The 27,989-nt window shown below is 43.8% G+C and overlaps 3 protein-coding genes and 1 non-coding gene across 6 annotated transcripts; 2 read left to right on the forward strand and 2 right to left on the reverse strand.

The window, feature by feature from the left end:
- The first annotated feature begins 8,327 nt into the window (after positions 1 to 8,327).
- ano8a (anoctamin 8a) lies at positions 8,328 to 19,692 on the forward strand. 2 transcript variants are annotated; one of them, XM_030116061.1, is made up of 18 exons: positions 8,328 to 8,552; positions 11,130 to 11,240; positions 11,976 to 12,108; positions 12,441 to 12,579; positions 12,690 to 12,786; positions 12,892 to 13,008; positions 13,126 to 13,253; positions 14,115 to 14,276; positions 14,982 to 15,134; positions 15,397 to 15,523; positions 15,709 to 15,764; positions 15,863 to 15,937; positions 16,321 to 16,818; positions 17,100 to 17,276; positions 17,347 to 17,538; positions 17,618 to 17,749; positions 17,950 to 18,060; positions 18,366 to 19,692. In XM_030116061.1, the coding sequence occupies exons 1-18, from the start codon at positions 8,330 to 8,332 to the stop codon at positions 19,026 to 19,028; spliced, it is 3,294 nt and encodes a 1,097-aa protein (XP_029971921.1). In that variant the 5' UTR covers positions 8,328 to 8,329; the 3' UTR covers positions 19,029 to 19,692. The 2 variants fall into 2 exon arrangements, with proteins under 2 accessions (XP_029971921.1, XP_029971922.1); XM_030116062.1 differs by having other exon boundaries at positions 17,103 to 17,276.
- On the forward strand, positions 14,696 to 14,768 carry trnak-cuu (transfer RNA lysine (anticodon CUU)). Its single transcript has one exon. It is a non-coding gene; the product is annotated as a tRNA-Lys (tRNA).
- A 179-nt stretch (positions 19,693 to 19,871) lies between the features above and the next one.
- LOC115406160 (DET1- and DDB1-associated protein 1-like) lies at positions 19,872 to 22,878 on the reverse strand. Its single transcript, XM_030116067.1, has 5 exons — positions 22,575 to 22,878; positions 22,268 to 22,348; positions 22,112 to 22,163; positions 21,960 to 22,021; positions 19,872 to 21,839 (listed from the first exon to the last, which is right to left on the reverse strand). The coding sequence occupies exons 1-5, from the start codon at positions 22,581 to 22,583 to the stop codon at positions 21,735 to 21,737; spliced, it is 309 nt and encodes a 102-aa protein (XP_029971927.1). The 5' UTR covers positions 22,584 to 22,878; the 3' UTR covers positions 19,872 to 21,734.
- Positions 22,879 to 24,835: 1,957 nt separating this feature from the next.
- On the reverse strand, positions 24,836 to 26,190 carry mrpl34 (mitochondrial ribosomal protein L34). 2 transcript variants are annotated; one of them, XM_030116064.1, is made up of 2 exons: positions 26,047 to 26,179; positions 24,836 to 25,808 (listed from the first exon to the last, which is right to left on the reverse strand). In XM_030116064.1, the coding sequence occupies exons 1-2, from the start codon at positions 26,100 to 26,102 to the stop codon at positions 25,490 to 25,492; spliced, it is 375 nt and encodes a 124-aa protein (XP_029971924.1). In that variant the 5' UTR covers positions 26,103 to 26,179; the 3' UTR covers positions 24,836 to 25,489. The 2 variants fall into 2 exon arrangements, with proteins under 2 accessions (XP_029971924.1, XP_029971925.1); XM_030116065.1 differs by having other exon boundaries at positions 24,840 to 25,805; positions 26,047 to 26,190.
- Positions 26,191 to 27,989: the final 1,799 nt, after the last annotated feature.

Here is a 27,989-nt window from a genome sequence, read left to right on the forward strand (position 1 = left end):
GGACTGTTTGTTCCAGTGTGCGTCACCTATTGTGTGCTTAATTGTCTGCAAGTGACTTTCCAGCCCCTCCTGCGACAATTTACTGGTGACACCGTTTTAATCTTTCCGACATGTTTATGTTTACCTGCCAACCTGTCAGCAGGCCGGCGGGGACGGAATGGAGCAGGCTGTGATGAAGCTCGTGTGTACACCCTGTTGTTTAACAGTGGGATGATTCTTCAGCGCGAGAGAACACGGATATCCATGATCTAAATACCATCTTAAAATATCTTTCATAAAGAGCACTTGAAAGGAGGGAAGTCGCAGTTTGAGTGTCTGATGACAATTGCCAAAGTGAAACAATAGCAAACAGATTTCATCTCCAAACTTTGCTAAATGTTCAATAAAATGAAAGGGGGTTGGGGGGGTTGTTTTGCCAGAGTTATGAGAGAAGAATGGAACCTTCCTCTTATGTATACGTATATTATCACATCGCCTCATGTTATTGACAACTTCAGGACCACATGGAGCCAGAACGGTGACGGGGATGAAAACCTTCGTCACGAGATACGATAAACATCCTGTCTGCACTGAGAAAGGATGGGAGAGCAAAGTTAAACCAAGAACCTAAAGTGTGGTTGTACTGGTGCCAATTAATAAATACAGCGCGAAGACTCGAGTGAAGTGATAGCCCCTTCCCGTCTAAAGGATATCCTGTGTTTAACACCAAGTGTTTTTCCACATTTGGGATGTGTGGCTTCACTGCAGGAGTCGTTGAGAGGATACAAAAGGTCAGGTGGTTGGATGCTCCTGGGAGCTGCTTTATTAGACGGCCCGAGACACAGGACGCGCTAAAACCGCTTTGCTGGAAAAGTCATTATGATGATGCTGGTGTTTCCTGTGGCCCAGTTTCATTTTTCTGTCAGTTCAGGCATCTTTTTGTTCAAAACAAATTAACTAAGTTTTTTTATCTTTGAAGCAGCACTACCATGTAGCCAATTTCTCTCTATATATACCATATATCTATATTGCTTGTTGTTGAATCATGGCAGTAGTGTCCAATAGTGACAATGAGCAAGCCTTATTTTTATCATTTGTCTGTGATAATTAAAAAACAAAGTTGTAATGACCTTAACGTCAAAAAGTCCCTCGTACATTTCACATTTAGCGATTACAAAACAGTTTGCGCACAAACTTGATGAGACGAGCTTTAAAAATGTCACTGACAGCCTTAAAAAAAATCTTATATAAATGGATCATTGCAGCCTTTTGGCTTGAAAAGCTGAGCTTTCTAAGAGATTTAAGGAGAAACTAATCTTGCAGCTTCCTTATAGAACCGTTAACAGTCATTTTAAACGTCTCTTTCCTTGATTTATTAATCTACATTTTATTTTTGTGCCCCACTTTTTTTGCAGTAGGTCAGTATTTAGGCCACGCCGGCCACTGGGAACCAGCTCTTCCACTACATGGTCGCGTTGAGGATAAATGACTTCCACGCATGATTTGGGCCATTACTCACTGCTCTTTGGGGATCTCAGTCATTGGCATTGTGAGGAGCACAGGCGACAACTTGGGGCCACTAGGCTCTCGTCTGCCCTGCCTCCTCTCCCCGCCTCCCGGGGCAGGAAATCGAAAGGGAGGTTATGATTACAACCTCCTTCCTCACCTGGAGCCACGGGACTGTGACCCCTTTTGTCTGTGGTCGTCAGTGTTCCCGCTTTAAAGCGGTTTCTAATTGCGTTTCCTATCTGCGGGGCCTCCCTCGTGGTCACGTCGCTGCCCAGGCTGGCGAAAGCATCGCGGCGTAAACCCCGCTCTCTTCATTGTGTGGCGTCTGGAGGCGGGTAGGAGTGCTGGAAACAGCTGGAAGAGAAAATGTCCCCTAACGCTTGGCATCCTTATGTTCTGAAGTCAAAGTGCAGCACAGGCGTTCTCCTTGACCTCTCTCGGAAGAATGGTTGTCTAAAGGAAAGCATGGATCATTTTAATTGCTTGAAGTGGGATGGGTTTGCGTAACCTGCGTTTGACCAGCTAGACCTTTGAAAAACAAGCCTGCAGTGATTAGGAGAGCAAAGAAAAAAAAAAAACCCCAGCAGAAGCAGAAAGACGATGATTTCTGCTTTGTGCGTTTGAGTTTCAATAATGTATAGGAAAGTAATGAAAAGTTGTATTTTCTTTACTTTATATAACGACAGGCTTGCACCAGAAAGGGTGACACTCCTACTCTTTGCTTGGTGTCTGTCAGTGTTTCTGCTGCGTAAACCCGTCTTTTTTTTAAAAGTGTACTTTATGACCTGCGGTACTATTTGATTCTTTAAGAAAAAAATTATCTGTACATAAAGATGATTCACTGAATAACCTCAAAGAAAGCTCTACATTCAAGTCCTCCCTTGGCATCAGAAACCCGCTCTGCTCATGACAGAAAATATCTTCTTGTCTATTTTTGCATCGTTGTTCATCTGTCTCTGATACGTACTTGTCAAAATCTTGGATGATTGTTTTCTGTAACATTCCTTGAGTGGAAGATATTCACTAACATGTCCTTCTTGTCATTAGTTCTCCTCACATCATTTCGTAACATTCCAGCCTGGTACTCTGCCTCTTTGTAACCTTTTCCATAATCTCTTCCTCTTGAGTCAACATCCTGTGGCAGGTTTCTCACCACTGCTTCGCTCCCAATATTTCTAGTAGTTTTTTTTTTCTCTAAAACTCTGAAATTGATTTTCCATCACAAATTTATGCTAAATTTAGGCTTATTGAAAACTGAAGTGTCGGCAAACAGCAGTCACTGTTTGTTGATCTCTGATGATGTGAGACAGAAATATTTGTCAAAGATTTGCCTGATAAACTGTCGAAACATCTTCGCTTTCTCCTGAGGTATGAGGGTCAGAAGTAAAACCATCCGAACCACACAAAAGGCAAACCTTCACACAAAACCACTGAGTCTATCTTTGTCATTGATTAACCATCACCCGCTGAGCGGACCGTCTCCCACAGGCAGGGATGCTGGATGATTACTAATCATTAAGTCTGCTGAGGAGGAGAAACGAAGCAGAAGCCGCTGCAGCTCTGACCTGCTCCTTCACACAAACAGCCGCCACTCCTCTGCTGGGCCGGCGCGCCAGCTCTCCCACAGCCTGACTTTGTATCGTCTTTTCACGAAACAGAAAGAATTACAAGAAGTGAACTCTGTGGAATCTCCCAAACATGTTCCCAAAAGTCAGCAATTTTTTATTTTCTTTTTTTAAATAATTTATCGGGTACCTTCAGAAGTTCATCCAGCTGCTTCCTGCAGAAACGATAAAAAACAGCAAGAGTCCTCTGATTTGACCCAAAATTCAATCCAAACTTAAAAGCAAGTTTTTTTTTGTTTTGTTTTGTTTTTTAACTCATTAATGTATCAGTTGGTCATTATGTTAATCTGTAGTCATATTTTTCTATGTTTTTTTTTTGTGCTTGGAATTTATCCCTGATAGAAAAATAGTTTTAAAGCAGAATCCTTCTTTTTGCATTCATTACCTGATGTGAGTCCGAACACACAGTGAAGTTTATGTGGCCACATGTGGTTTATTTGGCCATTTTGACTAAGAATGGCTTTAAAAAGTATCATGTTTGAATGTTCTTTCTGCTACAAGACAACACAAAAGTGTTGTTTTCAAAGAGGGGCTGTTTTTTTTTTTTTTTTTTTTGAAAGGAGTTTTTGGTTCATACATGAAAAGGAAGCCTGAATCCCTGATGATGTGAAACATGAAGCCATCTGCTGCTTCCATCTAGTGTCCTGAACTCTGTACTGCCCCAGTGGATGGAGCAGGAAGGAACAGCATGTGCCTGTCTGCAGAGAGACAAGCACACACACTCACACCCGCAATCAATTCAGTCTGTAAATTAAATGAAGGAAAATATAAACACCATCCTGGAACTTTTTAACAGTATACACAAACACTCTGTGTAACGACTGGGACGTATTGGGGGCATTTTTTTCAAACATATTGCAAATATCACCATCTTTATCTCTAAATTGTCTGATGGTGTCTGATTTTGTTATCGAACTGAGTTATCCACCTGGGTATATCATACATAATTAAAACAATAAATAAGTAATAAATACTGATTAAACCCACATATACACAAGGGCAAATGTTCAGCCTCCAAACAGAAAGATCCCAAAGCACAACATGAATCTGAAAGCTTGAATAAATTCATATTTGAAGCTGTGAAGATAACTGGAGGAAAATCCAACATATTCTTCTGGCAACAATATCGTCTGGCAAAATCATTGATGACTTGTTTAATCATTAATGTCAATAATGTTATGGATGCTGGAAGTGGCCGTCTGCAGAGGGACACTCTGTCTTCACAGAGGGATTGATGGATACGGTCAGCAACAATAAAATAATAAGTTTTGACATTTAAACAACACTCACCCCTTACAAGGGCCCAAACTGTACTGAGAAAATATCCTTAACACCTCGTCAACACATGAAGAAGTGGATGCTTGCAGACTGAATAGATGTGTTCATGTTAATAATATCAAATCCTGAAGAAATAATCTTATCAAAGTAATTAGATCAGGAATCATATTCCAGCTTAGCCATTTTTGATGAACCATCACTATCACCATCACTATCACCATCATATTTGCATGATCAAGCTGATTTTTAATCACTCTTCACATACTTGGTTACCTTGTCTTCTTGTGGTGGTTAGACTAATGGTGATCTGTAGTAGACCTCTCTTGATGCACGCCCCTAGTTTATTACTAGTTACTACTAGATATATTCTCAAAAAAAAAAAAGAAAAAAGGTTTGTGCTGTCCTTGCATTTCTTTCCTTCCCTACACCTCCTTTTGTTGTTGTGGCCAGGTCTGTTCACTAGTATTGTTCATCAGGGGGGAAAAAAAAAGGAAGAAAAAAATATGTGTATGTGTGTATGTATGTATGTGGGTTTGTATACATATACAATGGGGGAAATAAGTATTGAACGCATTAACTGTTTTGTCATTACATTTATTTCCAAAGATGCAATTCATGTGACATTTCTTCCAGACACTGGTATTAACTCAAATAATCCACACATGAAAAGAAATCACAACATTCAAATCCATAAATAGTGATTATGTGGAATTAAGTGCAATAACACAGGAAAAAAGTATTGAACACACCATGGGAAAGCTGTATAGTTTGTCAAGGAAAGGCACCATACCATCTCACACCTGAAAGTAATTAGTCTTTGTACTTCCTATAAGTGCAAACCAACATCAGCTGGGTTAGTGCTAATTGATGGCCCTATAAACAGGTTGTTTTTTCACCAAGTAGTCAAACAAGACACATCTCATGATGGGTAAAAGCAAGGAGCTCTCTCAAGACCTTCGCAGCCTGATTGTTGCTCAGCATCAGAATGGAACTGGTTACAGACTTATCTCAAATAATCTGAGTATTCCAGTAAGCACCGTTGGGGCCATTATCCGCAAGTGGAAGAAGCATCACCTTATCATCAACAGGCCGCGCACAGGAGCTCCTCGCAAGATTTCTGACCAGGGAGTCAGAAAGATGGTCAGAAGAGTTCTCAAAGAGCCAAGGACCACCCGGAAAGCGCTCCAGCAAGACATGGAGGCAGCAGGTACAAGTGTTACAGAGAAAACGATAGGCAATGCACTCCACCGCCATGGCCTCTATGGACGCTCAGCCCGCAAGACTCCGTTCCTCAAAAAAAGGCATGTTGAAGCTCGTCTAAAGTTTGCTAAACAGCATCTGGATAATCCTGTGGAATACTGGGAGAATGTTGTCTGGTCAGATGAGACCAAAATTGAACTTTTTGGCTGTCATACTACACACCATGTTTGGAGGAGAAATGGCACTGCACATCACCCAAATAACACTATACCAACAGTGAAGTTTGGTGGTGGAAACATCATGGCATGGGGTTGTTTCTCATCTCGTGGTACTGGCAGACTTCATATAATTGAAGGAGCAATGAATGGAAACATCTATCGGCAAATTCTTGAGATGAACCTCCTGCCATCCACCAGGATGATGAAGATGAGACGGGGCTGGACCTTTCAACAGGACAACGATCCGAAGCACATGGCAAAGTTGACTCTCGAATGGTTTAAAAAAAAAAGAAAATCAATGTGTTAGAATGGCCCAGTCAATCACCTGACTTAAATCCGATCGAACATTTGTGGAAAGAACTAAAGATAAGGGTTCACCAGAGGGCACCAAAGAATATTCAGGATTTGAAGACAATCTGTGCGGAGGAATGGGCAAAAATCACACCTGAGCAGTGTGGGCGATTAGTTCATACATACAACAAGCGTCTGGAAGCAGTCATTGCAAACAAAGGCTTCTCCACAAAGTATTAAACGAGTCTCAGATAGTGTGTTCAATACTTTTTTCCTGTGTTATTGCACTTAATTCCACATAATCACTATTTATGGATTTGAATGTTGTGATTTCTTTTCATGTGTGGATTATTTGAGTTAATACCAGTGTCTGGAAGAAATGTCACATGAATTGCATCTTTGGAAATAAATGTAATGACAAAACAGTTAATGCGTTCAATACTTATTTCCCCCATTGTATATACACATATATATATACATACATATATATATCGCTTCTGGTTCTGTCAGTTTTTGTGTTGGTTGTCGGCTCTGTTTTGGTGTTGTCTAGATTGGGGTTTGGGATTGTTCTTGGTTGCCGACTGTTCTTGGTGTCGACAACACTGTTTTGTATTGTGAATTTGTTTATAAGTTGTTGTCCTCCCCCCCCCCCTCCCTCTCTTTATCTTTCTTTCTTTCTGCCTCTTACTCTCTGTGCGTTTCTGTCCTGGTCCTGTCCAGCAGCCATGCTGGATGCCATTTTTAAATAAAGGCAGCAGCAGGAGGAGATTCAGTCTCGTCCTGCTGCTAACATTAAAATCTGTTCGGATAGTAAAAGGCTACAATCATACAATATTGCACGCCCCAGCTGCCGAACAGGACAAGGAAAAAAAAATAAAAAGAACCTGTACCTGTATGACATGCCTCCTACCACAGGCTACATAAATCAGCTCTATCTATCTATCTATCTATCTATCTATCATTCTTGTATTTGTGTGTACACTGTACAGTGAAATATAAATCTGAATTCAGTTCAGTTCAGTTTCTCTGTGCTACTGTTGAAGTCTTTCATCTCAAACCAGCCTCAGATATTCTTGGACCTCTGGCATTCAAACCTGCAACCCTTTAAGAGAAGACCACTCTCCCAGCAGAGCCACAGATCAAACATCACACATTTCTTCACTGTTGAGATGGTTTGTTTGAACAAAAGCAGTTCTTCTACTTTTGGGCAAACCAATAATGCAATAATGACCAGTGATAACTGTCAATAATAATTTTGACCTTTCTGAATGTAAAAAAAGCTGACCATGTAAAATGTTGCCAGTAATTCAGCTGCAATCAGGGGAATGCTGCAGAGGATGAGTGATAAGTTAAGATGACCCTGTATTTGTCATACAATGGGGGAAATTTGCATTGCTGCAGCAGTTAATGGACAAAAATAAGCTGAGCAAAACAATAAGTATTGAAAAAGTAAAAATGGTAACAGTAATGTAAAAACAAAACAACAACCTAATGTTGTACATTCTTGTTGGTAGTGATTGGAAATATACCAGAGATTGTTACTATTGCACAAAATAAATAGCTAAATTATTAATGCTGCACACAAAGGAACAGTGATGGACATTAAAAATGTATCCTCACTGAACGAGACTATCATCCACTTTTCTTTTTTTCAGAAGCAAATTGCACAAAACCTGTAAGAGAGGCAAGTAATATCTGTCTACTTGTAATATTGGCTGCATATTACATTTAGAATGTGTTTCATGTTATTTTAATCATGCAATAATTCATTTAAAAAATTGGCAAAATGTTATTCCAATTACATATCAAGTATTTTGTGATACTGCTGACCAGCTGTTACATCATGGGCTTTTCTTAATCCTAAATTATTAAATTATTGGTCGTTACAATGGCGGTGGGAGCGGCTCCCAAATGCACTGTAACCACGTCCTGGGATGAAACATATGATCCTCATGCACGGTCATGCTGAGCTCTGCGCGTGAAGCTGTGACGCACGTGTGTCATTCCGGACCTGTGGCCCGCGCGCGCGGTGTTTCCCTCAACTCCCGTCGTCACGCAGTCACGACTGGTGGCGCGTAACGTGTAGATGCCATGATCCTCTTCCTCCCCCTCCTCCTCCCCCTCCTCCTCCTCATTTTTCAGATACAGTAAGGTAATCCGTGTGCGCGCGACGCCACGGCCACGGCCATGAAATAAATAAAGGCAGGCTCCTCGTGCAGCAGCAGCAGCATGCAGCAGCAGCAGCAGCAGCGGGCGGCGGGCTCCACAGCAGCAGCAGCCGCTCCGGACGCCGCGGGAAGCAGCAGCAGCAGCGCCGCAGACGTCGACGACAGAGACGGAGCCGGGGAGAGGATGGAGAGGACGGCGCCGAGCGAGCAGCAGGACCGGACCGGCAACAACCCGCAGCAGCAGCAGCAGCAGCAGACGTCCTTATCGCCGTCCGCAGTGCTCGGTGAGTCTCCGGAAAACGGAGGGGCGGTGTTACCGTGCGCGCGGACATCAAGGATCGGAGAATTAGTGGGGGTAATGGAGACGGAGCGGCCGTGCAAGTGCGATATGGTGCAGTCAGTGCTGCTTAATAGACCTGAGGGGATGAGTCACCGGGGACAGGACCGGGTTTTGGTCGGCACGGTGCGCGTGCAGGGCCCGGGAAGAGCCGGGCTCCGTGGTCCACAGGTGCATGCGGGGGGCGGACGTCCCGGTGGGCGTCCCGGTGGGCTCTGCTGCTGCTGCCGCTCTCCAGGGGATGCGGGGCAGGCAGGAGGAACCCTGTCCTGGTCTTTTATGGTTCAGAGCAGCGTCGGGAAGTCTTGGCTGCAGTTTCACCTGTGATGAGCGCATGATGCTGGGATTATATAATACCAGTAAGTTTCAGCAGCAGTTCCTTGTCTTGTTTTGCCCCACCTGCAGACTGACAGGACGGGCTGGCCTTCTGGTCACAGTGTTGGTCTGACTGAAGCCGCTGCAGCCATTGCTTTGATTTATGCTCAGCTGTCAAGCCAAGCAATGTCAGAACTATTGAAGAAAACCTCCTGGATTCTTATGAAAACAAATCAGATGACACATGCTCACTAAATACAACACAAATAAAACAAAAGCATGGACACATTTTCAATAGTGATGTGCAAATACCAAAGGTTGACATTTCAGATTGTCTGTTTATAGATTATTTCTTTCTTTAAAAGAAATAACACCTTGTAGTCAGATAAATGTGTGTTTTTTCATCGAACTGTAACATTGTTATGCTAATCAGGTCAGACTTCCTGCTGGTTGGCATAACTTCTTCTTCCATATGTTATTAATGATGGGAATATGGCCTCGCACATGCTGGAGCTCAAGATGGTCACGTCACACACTCAGATGATGTCTCGGCTCAAACACAGACTTGTTTAAAGCTGAAATAATCTGTAGCAGAGAATACGGTTTGCAACAAATATTTCTCTTACTACATTTCTCTTACTCTTACTCTTCACACATTCCAGTTCTCCACACAGTGTTGGTACAGTATCAGGATTTTCAATGATTTCCTGAAGAGCAACAATCATTTTGATCGTCTTGCAGCATTGCTACCTTTCAGTTTGCATTTTGACGCCACTTTTTATCTGATGATTGGAAGCGTAGCTGTTAATTTCACTGATTGCCAGATGAGTATTTTTGGATTTGCACAGGTTTTACCGTGCAGCCGGAGGAGAACTGGCACATCGTGGCTCCCTGCCTGCTTCTGTCGCTGGTCCATCACAGAGCCAGACAGTCTCACACACACTTCCATACACACATTCTTACTTATGGGTGATTAGGAGCCACCCTCTTAACTTCGGTTTCATCCAGATCAGGGACATACGGAGCTGGATTCAGGTGAGAAGTGGAATATATTCATGATGCTGTTGCATTGTGGGATTTACATAAAGAAAGGCATTTTAATGCACAACTTGTCATTTTCCATGTAAATATTGCAGAATACACACATGTCGACCGGGGCAGAGATTTCCAGATCAGACGAGCTCCAGCAGGAAGACATTATTTCATACATTTAATGAGCAGTTAAGTCACTGAGAAGCAGGGGAACAATTAGTGTGAAGGACTTTGACAGCGCAGGCAGGACAAAGAGGAAGCAGCCAGTGTCTGTGACTTGCGTCATCGTGCTAAACTCAAAGTCACTCGGCCTCATCTGCAGAATTACCTCCACATCCCATCGTATTTCCAAAAAAAAAAAAAAACAACTAAAGATGAGCTCAGTCTTTGATGTGCAGAGCTGCTTCATGTATTAACAGCACTGTTTGCCTGCGATTCAAGTGTTTTCAGCAGGCGATAGCTGCAGCACTCATGGCTCCCGGTACTGAGAGTGTGTGACGCCAGAACGCGGCCGCCGTGCAGAATGAGCTCTCCTCATCACAGACGTGCACTGAGAGAGAGAGTCACGGTGCAATTCAGTGAACGATGAGGAGAGCAGTCAGTCACTGTGGCGACGAGAGTAGAGAAGCAGGAAAAGCAACGTGTGAAAAAGGAGCAGCGAAAGTGAGGAGTTCAGACTGCTCTGTGTTTTAACGATGCACGGCGAGGAGACGCTGCTGGGGCGAGGTGGGGCGAGGCGCTGAGCTGACATGCTTCATGATGGAGTTTGCTTTGTGGGAGTAATCCCACACCATCCATGATCTCTCTGTTTGCTGTTGATAATGTTTACTCAGACTGGAATGGTCCTCCAGTGCAGAGTAGAACACCTCCACGCTGGAGGAATAATTATTTTGGACATCCGTCTTATTTTGACAGGGTGACGGAGCAGGAAAAAAACGGGGAAAGTAAAATTCCGTGACGAGTAGCAGAGTGATACTAATGACTAACCTGTCATCTGCATCCAGGATCACACACAAGACAAAATGCGACCATCTGTCTGTCTGCTTTTTTTCCCCTTCCTCTCACACGCTCTCACACACACTCCGGAGCGTTCTTTTACTGTAAATGTAACACACACACCCCGCGTTTCTGACTCAGTCTCACCTTTTCCTCACGTCGCCTTTCTTCTCGTTTTCAGACAAGCTGTTCGGGAAGCGGCTTTTGCAGGCCCGACACTACATCATGTCTCGGAAGTCCTGGTTGAAGATGGTGCCGACTGAAAACTGTGACATCCTGATGACATTTCCAGGTACGGCGGCCTCACACACCTGTCCTTGTTTGCCCAGAGAATAAACCTTTGCTGCAGAAACAACAGCGCTCTGTTCGTGTGTTTGGAAACCGGCCAGCCACTCAGCTGTGTTATTCTGAACTAAACGTACTTGATTTTCATTAACAGCACCGTCTTCTGCATTATCCTGTGATGAAGCTGCAAAAACGTGTACTGGAAGCTTCTATGCTGATCAGAATCAGAATCAATGCTGTTAACATCCAAAACCATTGGTCCTGCTCATTTACACAATATGGTCATGTTTCCGTAACGTTAATGGAAGTAATGGTAATTTAAACTTCAATGCATGCTCTCTAACCTAATAGTATCACGTGCTTTCAGCTTCATGGAAGTGACGTTGTCATTTGTGCAAGAAGCCACAGATAAATTTCTTAATTAGGACTTAATAATATGCAAGAAGCCGGCAGCAGGATTCAGGCTGGAAACAGGTCACGGTCTATTCTGCTGACCTGAAAAATGTTTATGATCTCCATCGACGGGAGTTATAGTGGTGACCTTTTACCGGCGCCGCCACCAAACCGCTTGGTGGTCGTGACTTTATGCACAAGGACGGTAGCTCTGTTTCAGGCCGCCGTGCAGCAGCGCAGGTTAAAAAGTGTAAAATATTTGTGTGAAATAACAAAAAGGCACCGTTTACTTTTAATACCGGAATCCTATAACGAGCAAACCGCTGATGATGATTTTTCTTTGTTTCAGACTCAATCGACGACCACACTCTGCTGTGGCTCCTCAATCAGATCCGTGTCGGCATTCCTCAAGTCAGCATCCAGGTTCGACAGCATAAACACACCCAGGCAAACGCCTTCTTCATCACCACCACCTTTGAGAAGTAAGACACCATTAACTCGCACTCGCACTCTTAATGCCAACCGTTTTTATCTCAATGCCGGGGAATAGTCAATTCATGTTAGGTGAAGCATTTTACTAAGCTCTGGTGCACACAGTAATGTTTGATTTATTTTATTTCCCTAAAATAATCAAATATTCATCTAAAAATGTCTGTATTTGCACATTTGGAAGCGGAGTAATCTCCCAGTCTGCTGTGTTCGGGGACCAAAAAGCCTCTCGTCCCATCGACCAGCGGCCTCCGCTCGGTGTTAGTTAGCGTTGGCGCTCTCTCGGGTTCGGCGCCGCTCCTTCACGCCCTCTCCTCCCCGTCAGCTTACTGCGAGGAGCCGAGCAGATGGGCATGCACAAAACTGTCAAGCCGCAGTTCGGCGGCGGGATGCGGCGCTTTTCCTGCGAGGAGGACAACATCTACGAGAACATCGAGAGCGAGCTCTGCTTTTTCACATCGCAGGTTAGAAGACGTGTTGCGAATGCTTCAGTGCTGTTTACATTCAGTCAGGTGAAGCATATTCTCTCACTGATGTATATATTTACTCCGGCGGTTCTGGGACCGTGCTTCAGGAGCGACAGAGCATCATCAAGTACTGGCTGGACAACCTGCGAGCCAAACAGGGGGAGGTGCTTCACAACATCCACTTCCTGGAAGGACAGCCAATCAGTACGCTCGGGCATTTTCTTCTCAGATATTTTATGTCAATTAAAGTTCCTTGATCCAGATTGCGAATGCTGCTTTGTGGGTCTCACCGCCTTGCGTCCTCTTCAGTTCCAGAGCTGGTCGCTCGAGGGGTGATCCTTCAGATGTTTCCCCTTCACGAACAGAGGATCCTCAACCAGCTGATGACGTCTTGGGTCCAGGCGGTGTGTGAAAGGCAGCCCCTCGGTACGAAACATCACAGCTCTTAGATCTCCTATGAAACCTTTTATTGACTTTTGAATATGTATTTCTAAAATCTAATAATTCTTCTGAAGTGAGTTGATGGTTTTATCCGTTTTGCAGATGATATCTGTGACTACTTTGGAGTGAAGATCGGCATGTATTTCGCCTGGCTGGGTTTTTACACCAACTCCATGCTCTACCCCGCAGTCATCGGCTTTCTGCTGTGGATCCTTGCAGAGGCGGATCAGGTACAGAGAGTCTTTCATCCAGCCGTCCGTCTTGCTTTCATTGCTTTGTCCAGCGTGGGATTGCGGGGCGCTGCAGCAGGTCTTTGCCGGCTCTGGGTGAAATCAGGATACTGACGCTCTGAGCAGGGTATCAGAACATCACAGGAGTCACACGTTCACATCCTCAACCGCTTTACAGGCACCGGTTAACCTCATGCTGCTGGACTGTGGGAAGGAGTGCACAGGAGAAAAAAAAACCTGCGTGTGCAGGAGAACATGCAAACTCCACACAGAAAGGCTGAGACTCAAACCGGAGACCAAGTGCAAACAGAGTGAACCTACTATCGCTTCACTTTGTTTCCTTAAACTACAACACCATGTATAAACTAAACAGATCTTCCTGATTGATAAAGATTTCCCTGTTAGTGTCGCATTTCGAGTGGTTTTGAAAGTGTGGGGCAGATCTCCTCTCAGAGGCTCCAGAGAGCTTTTACTTATGATTTTGTTGTAGAAATTATTTATTAAATGTGCAAACATTTTGTATATTTTATTAAACACATACTTACACACCTGAATGCTCTGGAAGTAATTTAACATTTGCAGTTTTAGTGTTTTCTACCAGATTTAGTGTCATTCTGGGGATTGTTTTAATCTCAGTGAGGTTGACTCATCCTCCCATACTTTGAGAAGCCCTGGATTATTTGGAGACTAACATTAATTTTGGTTTCTTTTTTGTTTTTTTTGCACTCTTTTACATTCTATGTTGTTTTCTTCAGCCAATTCTGCTTTCACGTAGTGCCATATACTAGTGTGAACATGAAGAAACTACACTTTGAAGGAGACGCTCATGTTTCCACATCATTCTTTCCGTCTTCCCATCAGACCAGTCAGGACATCTGCTGTGTGGTTTTCGCCCTCTTCAACGTCGTGTGGGCCACGTTGTTCCTGGAGCGCTGGAAGCGGCGCGAGGCCGAGCTGGCCTACCGCTGGGGCACTCTGGACACCCCGGCTGAGTCTCTGGAGGAGCCCAGGCCCCAGTTCAGGGTGAGGATTGTTGTTGAACAGCTACACCGACAGAGCTGCCGTTATTTTTTGTATTTTTTTTTCCCTGAGTCACTTGTTGATGGCAGATAACTGAAGCTGACAGGAAAGTGTCAGATTGGCCGTCAGATGCTCCGGTCTTTTATCTGAGTGCATCACTTCCACTGCTTTCAGGTTTGTGGTTCATTTCTCAGCAAACAGTTGCTCAACTGCCCGAGTGACGGGATTGGCAGCACACAATACCAGGAAATGCGATCTGAGTGTTTACACAAGAGAGTCGTTCTCCCCCCACATGCTCTGAGATGAGCGGGAAGTGGCCTCTCCCCCCGGCCCCCCTCCTGCTCCTGCTGTGATGGATGAATAGGGGACTTGTTGGGGGGGGGGGTATCTTCGAAACAGCTTGCCAAAACATGGGGCAACAAGCCCGGCTAGCTCAGTCGGTAGAGCATGAGACTCTTAATCTCAGGGTCGTGGGTTCGAGCCCCACGTTGGGCGCACATATTTTTGGACAAGGACTCCATGTTTACCTGTGATAATGTTCTATAAGGTTCTGAACCTCCGCCACGAGCTCACACTCACTTTCACAAAAGATGAGGAAGAACAGAAACACACAGGAGTATGTTTTTCACAAGAATTCAATCCACATTCCGGTGCCATAAAACAGTACAGTTTTGGTTTCGGTCTTCTCATCCTGTGTTATCTCTGCAGGGTGTGAAGCGCTGCAGTCCCATAACAGGCTGTGAGGAGTTTTACTACCCGCCGTGGAAAAGAGCTGTGTTCAGATGGCTGGTCAGCCTCCCCATCTGCCTCCTCTGCCTCTGCTTCGTCTTCCTCGCGATGCTCCTCTGCCTGGAACTGCAGGTTTGGACTCAATCGCACTACGTGCACGTGTGCTCTGTCTTGAACGGTGAAGCTAACAGTGTGTGGGATCAGTCGCTTCAAAATGGTCAAGTCAGTACTGACTTCTTAGAAAGAGCAGTGTTCTCTTTTTCACGCTGCACGGAATGAAAAATTTAAATATGCCCCTCCACAGTTCATAGCCGTTCAGTAGCTCTGTAAAAATAGCCATGGGATTTGACTCGGACTTATTAAAAATGTATAATGCACCTCATTCACCTTGCAGGAGTTGGTGATGGAGATTCAGGAGCTACCTGGTATCACCAGATTCATTCCTAAGATCCTCCTGGCAGTCACTGTAACCGTTTGTGATGAGGTGTATAAGAAGATTGCTTATTGGCTCAACGACATGGGTAAGAGGCACGAGCATACTCAGGACTGAGAATTACTGTCTGTGTGATGCACAGTTCCAAACGTACTGTTTTAGAGATTACTCAAATGAAAAGAACAAGCTGCATATTCCAATAGAGAGAAGTTACTGCGTGGTACTTTTAGCCGCTCTGAGTAATACTGCCGTCTGTTCTGTGTCTTCGTCCAGAGAACTACAGACTTCAGAGTGCCTATGAGAACAATCTCATCATCAAGATGGTTTTTGTGAGTCATTCTTCCTCTTTTGTTTGGAGCGAAGCAGTTTGTCTCAGCCGAGCGTCACGTGTGTTGAAATCCTCCCTGTGCTTCTTTGTGTTTTCCAGTTCGAATTCATCAACTCTTACCTTAGCCTTTTCTACATCGGATTCTACCTCAAAGACATGGAGCGGCTGAAGGAGGTAAAAGTGAAATCCCACTGTCCGACCTGACACACACACATCAGCCCTGGACACAGCATGCAGGCCACGCTCCCCCGGTTTTCTGGACTCACGGATTAAAATATCACACCGAGATGTTGATCAGAGCAGCAAAAGTAGCTCAACTGAACCATAAAACAAAATCCTTATTATGAAGATTGGAGTTCACACTGAGCAGAACTGAAGTCAATTTATGGCTCGCTCTATAACAGTCCCAGCATTTCATGCAGCTCTCAGGAAAATGAATTAGTCCCCAGCTCTGTATATTTATTTTAATTGATCTTTCAATCTGTCTTACAGTCTTTGTTTTGCGCCTTCCAGTACGTATCCTGCAGAATAATAAAGCAATCCCCTTCTCCTGACAGATGCTAGCTACTCTGCTGATTTTCCGTCAGTTCCTCCAGAACATCAAAGAGGTCCTCCAGCCTTATCTGTACGAGCAAAACAAGCTGGGTGTCTTCACCCCAAAGGTGCTGTGGGAGCTGCTGCAAGCCATCATACTCAAGTACGGCCGCCTTGCTTTGGGAAAGGCCCAAGCCTCAATGACGTCCTATTCCTTTCTCAGTCCCAGAGGAGTCCCTGTCAGTCACACTGCCAATGCCCACCAAGAGACAAAGAGAAGAGGGGACTTGAAAGCAGGATTCAGGCTGTCAGAGGAGGAATGGGACATGAATGACAGCGCCTTGAAGCAGCGGAAAGTCAGCTTCACTGAGAAGGTCGACTACCAGGACGTCGCCGCAGAAGCGCAGGCGGCGGACGACAGCTTCCTGGAGGACAGTCCCACGCTGGTGGAGGACGGGATGGATCCCACCAGTATTTTTGACAGCTGCGATGAGGACAGTGACTGTGAATCGCTGGCTCAAGTATGTTCTGTGCCTGTTCCGAACCGTTACCTTCCCCTTGTGTCAGTATGATTGGTGGCCTCTTCATAGCAAAAAAAAAACAAAACTGAATGTCACCTTCACTATGATAATCAAGCAGCTACAATCTGTCATTTTACATATTCAGCTGAACAGTTATATAATGTGTTGCATGGATGATTTTTTTGTATATAGTTCACTGATGGGTCACTACACTCTGTTATTCGCAATCTTATTGTTCTCCTGCAGGCTGGATTAACGTCCGAACGTTTTCTTGTCTTCAGCAGGAGACCAAGGACAACGCCTCTCTCTCCTCTGCAAAGGAATCCGACTCTCTCTGCCACCGCAGAAAAAATGCTGAAGGGCGAGACGACAAGAGGTCGTGGATAGATCCTCCAGAAGAGCCGAAGACCGTCAGTCTGACGCAGGCTGAGATCGAGAGCTGCATGCAGACATACGAGGTGAGACTCCCGGCGGACCGTCTGTACCGAAACACGCAGCACTGCTCCTGACGGACGTCTGACCCAGCAGGACACGCTGCAGGACTACCAGGAGATGTTCATCCAGTTCGGCTACGTGGTGCTCTTCTCTTCTGCGTTCCCGCTGGCCGCCATGTGCGCCCTGATCAACAACATCATTGAGATCCGCAGCGACGCCCTGAAGCTGTGCACCGGCCTGCAGAGGCCCTTCGGTCAGCGGGTGGAGAACATTGGGCAGTGGCAGGTGAGAACAAGCCGCTCCTGTTTGACTGCAGCCACTGGGGGCGTCTGACCGAGACTGGATTCTCTTCCTTTAACACCAGACTGCAATGGAGGCCATGGGCCTGATAGCCATCATCGTTAACTGTTACCTGATCGGCCAGTGCGGGCAGCTGCAGCGCTTGTTCCCCTGGCTGAGCCCCGAGATGACCATCATCTCCATCGTCTTACTGGAGGTACGCAGCACGTCCTTCCTTCCGTACTTCCCGATGCCATATTGTAAAGTCGCAGCGTTTGATCCAGGTTCATTACCGAACACAAAACCTCGCAGGAGTTTTTGCTGCGTGTGTGACAGATTTGTTCAGAATGCTGTTATTTCTCCCTGATGTGTGACTGCTTGTTGAGCCTGTTCCTCTGTGGTCTTGATGGTTTACAGCACTTTGCAATCCTCCTAAAGTACATCATCCATGTTGCCATCCCTGATATCCCTGGCTGGGTAGCAGAGGAGATGGCCAAGCTAGAGTACCGACGAAGGGAAGCTTTCAAGGTATAGCTGTGTCATAGCTTGAAAGACCTTCGGCCTCTAAGGCTTGCTGGTGGCTGTACTTTGTGTCATTTATGTATCCATTAGTGTCCTGTGGTCTCTGGATGTGCATTATACTAAAATGTACACTAATGTAGGCTCTTTTTATAGATGTTAACAAGTTCCTCTGTCTACTGTTGTATCACATCAGCAGCTCTGAACTTGCTGGTGTCTTGTCGCAGACTGACAGCTTTTCAGTGCTCGCCACGCTTTCCACGTGAGGTTTTACTCTCCTGTTGTTTTTGTTTCCCGAAATGTGCACCGATCAGAAGCACGAGCAGCAGGCACAGCAGCACTTCCAGCAGCAGCTCAGGCGGCGGCGTGAGGAGGAGGAGCTCCAGCGGCAGGCCGAGCTGCAGGCCGAGGCGCGTCAGGAGAGCGACTACCACAAGGCGGACGCGCAGCACCAGCACCACCACGACAAGGCGCAGGGAAACAAGCCGGGGGAGAAGCCCAAAAGGCCCAGCTCTCTTCTGGGGAACAACAACGTGATGAAGCTGAAGCAGATCATTCCCCTCCAGGGGAAGTTCTCCTCCGGCGCGTCTCGCTCCCCGGCCCAGTCCCCGACGGGAGGCGAAGCCAAGCTGCCCGGGTTTCTCAAGTTCTTGAAGTCGCCCGAAGTGAAAAAGGAGCCGGCGGCGGCGGCGGCGGCCGGGGCAACGACAGGATCGACGGCGACTTCGGCAGTTCCCCCGAGTGGCCAGGAGAGGTCACAATCCCCCAACAGGACGTTCAGTCCTGGGAAGCTGTTCAGTTTCAGCAAGTCGGAGGGCACAGTGGTGTGTGCGAACGGGACGCAGCCACCCGCCCAGGCTGCGAACGCCCAGCCCAACAGGGCCGATCTCAACACAACCCCAGAAGAATTACCCTCCACCGAGTCCGACAAAGCCGATTCAAGACAATCGAATGATTCAGAAAACTCGAAATCTTAATGATCAGTTGCAGTGTGTAACTCTGTATGTGGAGAGCAAATGTACAAATGTCCAGGAAACTCTGAGAGACACTAACGCACCTGCAGTGTAGGAGAACATGTTAGTCACAGGGACCATATGTAAGGTCAGAGTTTAGACGATTTAACTCTCGATGCAAGTTCTGTCTCACCAAGCGTCGCACTGTATCTACTAACTCTCGATTGTCCGGCTTCCATGTAAAAAATGTACAGTTAATGTATCTTCTTGAATGGAGCTTTTAGCAGCCTTTACCTGAGGTTCAAACGTTGCATGACCGGCCTCAACTGCACCAGAACCGACCCGAAGGATCTCTCCACACACTCCAGGACTTTTTACAACCGTTCTACATTCCTGGTTTGTTTCCTCTCAGACGCCTGTATCCAATGCATGCTGCATCACGTGCATGCATTACATGTCAATCATGTCTCATTTTAGTTGTCGAGCACTTTTGAAGCCATCATATTCTTCCGCAATAGGTCAGATATAGTCACTGTGACCATAAAAAAAAATATATTTTTCTTAACTTTGATTTTCTATGAATTATTTTACTACATAAATTAGTGAATGTACTTCGATGATGCAAATAAATCTCACTTGAAACATCCATCATGAGATAATGCACAGGCTACGATAATAAATATCACTACATCAGAAAGTGGACTGCTGCTGGCTGCATTTGTTTCCTGGGTTTTATCTTTGCCAGACAGACTTCGCTTCAGGTTTCTCCCCCAAGGACACAGCTTTTAAGAAACTTACATCACTACCAGCGTGTGTATTTTGTATTTAACATACTGTATGAGAAATGAGGAAGCGAGACTGCATGCCTGAAGTTATAGTCTTTACTGTATGCATGTCATGGGGTCGTCTAGAATATAATCTTGACAGTGACGTCACATTTACACAGTTAACTCAAAGCAAAAAAAAAAAAGGGACATTTTCATTTATACAGGTGTTGGGATAGAGGCCGTTTGCTAAAAAGTAAAAATAACAGGCTCTTCTATGAACAGAATGCACGTCTCAGGTTTATAGACTGAAGAAGCTGAAGATTTTCACTTCTGTATGTTAAACACTCCAACATTAACGTACATTTACAGACAAACCTTACAACAAACCTCAGCAAACTAAAAGGAGGCAAGTTAGGTTTTTTTTTTTTTTTGTTGCTGCTTCATAACATTGCCATGGTATTTTTTTTTTTTTTAAGCGTTCCCAAAATGTGAAATATTCAGGTCAGCTGAATGTTTCAGGAAATCATTTGAGGACAAACGGGGGGGTTATGTTGAATCAATGATGTCAGTTCATCACCTCCAGGCATGAGCGAAAGATGAGTCTGGAGTCAAATTACACAAGCTCCTGGATGTTAAGAGTGTGACCAAGCAGCATCTGAAGGGAGAGATACTAAAACAGCCAGTGAACTGAGAAGCTACAGAAACTATAAAATAAATAAAAATCTTCCTCTAGTGACATACTACAATAGAAACTTATAAAATCTTGTTATGAGTCCCCTTTGAGAAAGGAAAGCCTGTGTCAACTGAACTCTGGCTAGCATGACTCAGCAAAAACAAAGTTAACCCGGAGAAAACGATATCAGGAACACGCCTGTCTCATTACATGATTAAAGTTCAGACCAGTCACAATATACACAATGTACAAATATACAAAGGTTTGTGGAGAGCTAAGTCAAACACTCAACATGCAGCAGCGTGTGCTGGAATCGTGTTAATCCAGACACCTCTAAAAAGAGGAAAAAACTAAGCAAGTGTAAAGGACACATTAACAGGAACATCATCAGTCATCACAAGGTGCTAATACACTGCTAGAACTAGTGCACGTTCATATGCACCTGTATTTATCACAGATTCCAAAATGTGCCAGGCGAGCAAGCAATGTTCATGAAAAATATGGCTACTAAAACCTGCAGGTCACACTACGCAAAAGAATTTGCATTCTCTTGACTTTATTACTCGGTCTGCATCCATTCGCCTCTACAGCAATTCATCTTCCTGAAACGACATTGTAACCCCAGGGGCACTCGCACAGTAAAAACACCTCCACTTAAGGCAATCAACAAGAAAGGAGAACATTATCATTTCCATGAGTGTTTTGGGCTTTTTTTTTCCTGCAGAAAAGTCCTTCACAAAACCCTGATTTGACTTTTCAACCCAATCCACCACTCCGAAGCACATGAACCACTATTGTAATTACAGTTAGCCTGAATAACATTTAAAGGACACCCATATGGAGTAAACAACACAAAACATGCACAGATCAGAAACTAGTGATTACTGGTACTATGGCAACAAAGAGAAAATGAACGACAGATTTACCCTCGGCTTATTTCAAAGAAATCTGCGTGAGTATTTAGTAGGTACAAACCAGGAGGACTGATGCTACAGAGGTAGATGTATGGTATTTTCAAGACAGCAAAGACTACGACTCTAGGACAGAAGTGTAGCCTCTTGGAAGTGAAGGTGCATTGCGAAAGCAGAACATTAATTGAGGAAAGAAGGTTTTGGTTAAAGAGGAAAGCTCCAGTAAAATATGAGCAATAAGACCAATGTGACGTCTGTGGTCTGAAATGTATCCAATCACGGGTGCTTCAGTGCCAAGGCCTAGGTTTGCAAACAGATATTCCACATCAGGGTGTGCATTTTATTGAGCAACTGAGTCTCTGGTGTGTGCGCATCTTCTTTACAAATCCTCATTCAGCTCCCGACTGTCTGTTCTGGCAATTTTTCGTGGCGGTGCCGTGTTTTCCCCTTCCGCTTGCTCCTGTTCTCGCTTTTTTGCTGCATTCTGACAACAGAATAGAAAAAATACAGAAGACAACATTTTCATTGTGCTGCTGCATCATTCTCCTGATGTGGTGTCAACAGTATTCTACCATTCACCCCTGCAATGATTTAACACCTTTACCTTTTTATCCCACTGCTGATGAAGATACCGCAATAGAATGTTTGTCTTCTCTGTTACTATGACTGAGGAAACAACGAAAACACTGATCTGAGACACAGTAATGGAAATAGAACAGAAGAAGAGAATAATAGACTTAACGTGAAGAAACTTACTCTGCTCCGATGGATATTCCCGGGTTGGGAGATACACCGATGGTCGACGATTCTAAAAAACATTGACATCCAAGTTAGGACAATTCAACAAGGTGAAAAAAACATGAGCGGCATTAAGAATTCGGTTGGATTTTAAATTGTTTGATCGTCACTCACCGACGCTTTGCACACAGAGTCTGCGTGAAACCTGCTGAAGTTGTTCTTGTTGTAAACTGGCAGCCCTTTCAGGAAGTCCCCCTGTAAAAAAAACAGAAAATAAATCATACCGATTAGAACGAACCTAAACATCCGACAGGTGAAGGCGAAGCGGCGGTGGATGCTCGAGACTCAAAACACAACCGCCGAGTTTTAACCTTATCATAACAGACGGAGGCTCACGTCGCGTCAGCACAATAAAACGCCATTAAAAATGAACATCCAGTTTAAATATATATATTCTTAAAAGTAAAAGTAGTGTACCCACCCTCTCCATTGCTGTCGCTAACCAGCCGAACGACGGGAGAGCCAAAAACACCAGATGCTACCGTTAGCTTGCTAGCTACTAAGCCTTGTTGTCTTTGACGTAGCCACCGCACCGGCTTCTTTATCCCTTCGACGCCTTTTTATGGCCGCCTTAAAGCCGAAATTATACCAGGTGTGATCCCGACACGTCAACTGAGCCAGCTGGGAAACTATCGCTAGGGAAATCACGCAAAAAACGAATCCCGTATCATTTGCTCGCTAACTTGCTACGAGTTCCCAACTCCATTTTTGTTTGTCGTCAGCTCAAGGGGCGGAACTTCTGTTAAATTCAGCGCTTCTTATTGGTTGAGGCAATAAAAAAAAACAGGCGAAAGTAAAGCGCTGATTGGTTAAATTATGATTATGTAACAAACCGATCCCCAGTGTTGAATGTTGTGACATAAAGCGTCATGAAAACAACATACGTTTCTGGAATATGTAATATCAATAACTGATGGGTTGATTAATTAATTATGATTTATTCAATAGGCTTGATATTATGCAGACAGGAACTACAGCTATTTATGAATTTCCATTTGATCCATCCTTATTCATTCAGAGGATCACTTTTATTTAACAGTTCAGATTATGAGTTCCAGATTCACCTCTAGAATAGTCACAATTCATCTCAAAGCAAACATTCAAGTACATTAAATTGCTAGAAAATCAAACTTATTTTCAGACTGGCATACTGTAATAGGAGTAAGGTTCACTAACTTTTCTGTAAATTATTAAATAATGGTATGATGGTTTGCACACTCTTCTCTGCATGTCTTTTTTTAATTCTGCATGGAATTTGCATGTTCTTCTTTTGCATGTGTTGAATTCCTTTCACAATGGAGTTTTCTCCCACAGCTCAAAAAGATACAGGTGGGATCAATCAGCCACCCTAAAAATGTCCTATATTTGTGAATATGAGTGTGCATTACACACTGGCTCTCAGTGCTTGCCCTGTGGTGACCCATCAATAGGTATATCCTGCCTTTGGCCATAGCCAGGATTGGCTCCAACAATCTGCGGTCCTGAACAGGATAAAGCCGATGGAAAGATGGATCTCAGATCTTTCATTCTGCGTTTTTCCTCCCCAATCAATCATCTAACCTCTCAGAGAGGGATTACCATATGAAGTACCCTAAAAGTCCACCAGAATTGAACTTTGAAGGGAATTAAGGTAGCTCTATCTATAACAGAAACACGTTAGTGACACACCATACTTCACTAATGAACTTTGAGTTATGAGAACATCTGAAAATTTCTTTAGGCACATTTCTTGGAATTTTATTTTATTTCAAAATTTTCCAGCTTGAATGCACCAATGAGTAGAATGCATCCACTGATAGGTTTGAAAAGTCTTTCCCACCACTGACAGAAATTGACAGCTATTGCATATGCATATGCAGCTGACCATACCTGCATGAAAAAAGGAGTGTTTGCATACATTTTGCTTAATGTGGAGTGTTTTATTTTCCTGATATGGTCTCCATGCACTTTATCACACTTTCATTTAATTGTATGATTTCTGAATATTTATTTAAATTTTCATTTAACTACTGCCTTTTAAAAAAATAATGGACAGAAAACCAAGGATGTGTCAGTTTAGGGAATTCTAATGTTGACTGTTTTGCATCATTTGCATAATACTGTGGTCAAGCATTGTACTGTTTCAGTTTTAGGATGCTGGTGGCAATTAAAATAAAGTCACGAGTTCTACAATAATGGCTGAATTTGTGATTAATAAAATAAGATTTAATTGACGTAATTAAATAAATTCAAATCAATGCACTGATTAATTTAGATGATTATAACTAAATTATACATTATTGAAGTACAGAAATAAATATTTATAAATACTGTTAAATAATTTCTAAGTTTCAGTTTATTTCAATTCAACTTAATATTTTAGTTTAGTTATCAGTTAATTCTCTTTCGTTTTCAATCAGAATCTACTCATTTTAAATGGGTAATTATGACACGCCTTATTTCACTGGAATTTACTCAATACCGAACATAATTAAATTTAATTAATAAAATTGCTTGTAATGTGTTGCCTTAATTTTATTGAGTAGATAGGGGGTACTTTTTCTTACAGTGTATCAAACTACAGAGAAACAACACAGTGGTTATTATGAATTCAGTCAGTTTATTCCTGTGTGCTTGAAATTCATGATCTCGGTCTAACTGTTGTGGATATCAAGCATTTTCAAACATGACACATTTTACCTTGGGTACAGTGGTGTCCTGCCCTCATCCATAGCCAGCTGGGATTGGCTCCAGCGCCTCACAACTCTGCTCTTTGCATTGCTCATTTAACTCAAATCTATTGGGACTCAGGACCAACGCTGTGTGAAAATACTTAGGTGACTGAAACTCCAGTGGTAGAGCAGGTTGTCTTTCAATGTCAAACAACTTTCCTTATTCATAATGAAATGCCCTTGTGTAAGATACTGAAACAATAGTGGGCAAGTACCCCACACCTCAGTTGTCATGTGAGTGGCTGCTGAGACTGCTCCACCTTTAACATCCACAATATTGGTAATATTCATTTAATTTCAATTTTGGATGTAACCAAACATTGAGACAGTGGGTTTCAACAGTCTGAAATGCCGGTTTAGAAAAACCACAGTGATTTTGAAAAGCTTTGTTTTTTTATTGGAGACACATTTTATCATGGGAGAAAATGGAATCCACAACAACAACAAAACAAAACAAAACAATCAGAAAATTAGTCTGGTTTCTCTTGATATTTGTCATTCAAAATCTTCCTGATCCAAACCACACCTACAGAAGATAAAGTCTTTTGTTGCAATCTCTGCACCCGAGCATTTCGGGGGCATTTCCAGTTCCTTGATGGTCTTACAGGTTTTGCCACCCCAGCTCTCAGTGGGTAAGTGATTTCCGTCCTTTCAGCATACGTCGCAGTATGACTTCAATGCCTCCTTGGGTGCTGATCCTCTTGATCCATCCGTGGGTCCTTTTACGCTTTATGTTTTTGGGCTGATACTCCATCCCTCTTTTCTTGGTGCGGATCTGTTGGTACTGCCAGGGCAGCTGCTGGAAAACCCCCGATCCCTCGGCTTGCGACGAAAGCGGCCCCGGCAATCTAGAAAGTGCAGATGTTGCTGCAGCTGCTCCAGGTGCGGTCCATCCACTGATCCACCGCAGGTGAGGGGCTGCGAGGTCTGCCGCAGGGCCGCTGCTGGGAACAGAGTCGCATCAGCTTCATATTCTGGTAAATTCAGACATTTCTCTCAAAGTGTTCACGCTATCCATTCATTATGCCGCGATAACTGTGCAGAGTGTAAAATTGTAAACATCGTCTCAAACAGCTACTTCGATCGCAGCTAGCTAGCCATGTTGTTTTAGCCACACGGTCAAATTCTTCGGGATTAACGGAGTTACTGTTTGTATTTGTGACAAAACGTGATACGCCTTACCTGCTCAGACGCGTCAGCCCACGTAGTCGGGGGAAAGTGGACACAATAATGTTCATTTTTCTAATATTTAACGATTTGACACGAACATGCGAGCAGTGAATGTCACAGGTCTGCCAGCCTGACTACAACAAGCTCTCCTATTGGTTGAAACATCAGCCAATGGGAATGAGTCTTGCTGGACACGTGTCCTGCTCTTTTCCCTGACGCTTGTTTTCCAGGTTAAGCTTGCGGTCATGTTTACGAACTTAATTCGTGTCGAACAAATCAAGTCACTGAGAAAATTAGCGTATGTATAGTTACACAAGAGTAAGTTCCCACTGCTCAACATTTTCAAAGACTATTGGTCGATCTAAGACGTTCAGTAGCCTGAATTGGAGAAAATAACTGCCTGACAGAATAAATTCAGGATGATAAACAGCAAGTCACCTTCTAAAATCACAATGGCCTCAGTAGCAGTGGCAATAATATATCTGCTATTTTTTCCTCCAAATCATATATTTTAACAAAAAAGCAAAACTAAACACACACCCCCCCCCCCCCCCCCCCCCCCCCACACACACACACACACACACACACACACACACTTGTATGTGAATGTGATGGGTTCAGCGACTTTGCATTTATTTCCTCCGGATATCGCAGTTTTTCTCGCACAGTCTAAATAACATGCATAATCAGGTTATTTGGTGTCTGTAAATTGCCTCTAGGTGTAAATGTTGGTGTGTGTGGTTATAATTTCTCTCTGTTTTTGTCCTGTGATGGACTGGTGAGGGGTCAAGAGCGGCCTTTGGTGTGAAAATGAGCCAAGTCTCCTGTACAAGTAGTAGTAACTTGCTGTGGTGACCCTATGAAAAAGAGAAATAAAGCTGACTGTTTTTACTGCGAGGCATTTGTTTTTAAAGAATCAGTAAGCTTGGACAAAAATAAAATGGAACAATACCGAACAACCCAACATAGCCCTGAACACCTTGAACCACAATCTTTTTATGTAGTTGCAATATTAAGAATTTCCTATTGTATTTTCAGGATCTGTATTTGTGTCTGGAATGCAGAAAATGCTGTTCCATCCAGTGTAATGTAATGCAATGTAATGCAATGTAATTCAAGGACTGGCTCACAATAAGCTATAAAGTTCTGTTCTGCCAACAATACAAAAACAGTTTTACTGTATGTTTAGTGATGTGAAGAATTGTTTTCCATGCTACAGACAAATTGTTGCCAAGCACTGGCTCAGAAATCCAATGCAGTTCCTAATGGTGATGCAGGACTCAGGGTTACAGGATGCCGGAGCCAATCCCAGCTAACTAAGGGCATGGTACACCCTGGACAGTGCATTACAGGGCATATACAGTAGAGAGGCAGACAACCACACATACATTCAGACCTTGGGGCAATATAGGGTCTCCAATTAATCTCATGTAAATTCCACAAGACCTCAGCCGGTATTTGAACCCAGGAGTAATGGGTTTGGGTCCTTAAGGATGGACGCAGCTCCGCTGTGAAATCTGTGATCTTCTCAAAACTCTTTTCCACTCTCTGCAGGTGTTTTCGCTCCATGACAGTAGTGCTGCTATACCACAGTTGGTCAGGGTGCTCTTGATGGTGCAGCTGTAGAAGGTGTTGAGGATCTTTGAAGACATCCCAAACTTCCTCAGCCCCCGCCCCCGACAAAATACAGCTGCTGCTGAGCCTTCTTGTCCAGCTGTGATGTGCTTAGCGTCCAGACGGAATAGTATAGATAAAGTCATGTGAAAATCCTGACAAAAACAAAAACTCATAACATCAGAGATATATATTAAAATAATCATGACAATAAAACTGTGAATGAAAACAACTGAACACAGATTTGCTGGTGCAGGGTGACCAAGGATATCATAGAAAATACAAAAGTAAGTGCATTTTCCGGTGTTTATTTCAGTCTCAGTGTATGTGTTTGCTGTGGA

The sequence above is a fragment of the Salarias fasciatus genome, chromosome 18, assembly GCF_902148845.1.
Source record: "Salarias fasciatus chromosome 18, fSalaFa1.1, whole genome shotgun sequence".
Taxonomy (NCBI): Eukaryota; Metazoa; Chordata; class Actinopteri; order Blenniiformes; family Blenniidae; genus Salarias; species Salarias fasciatus.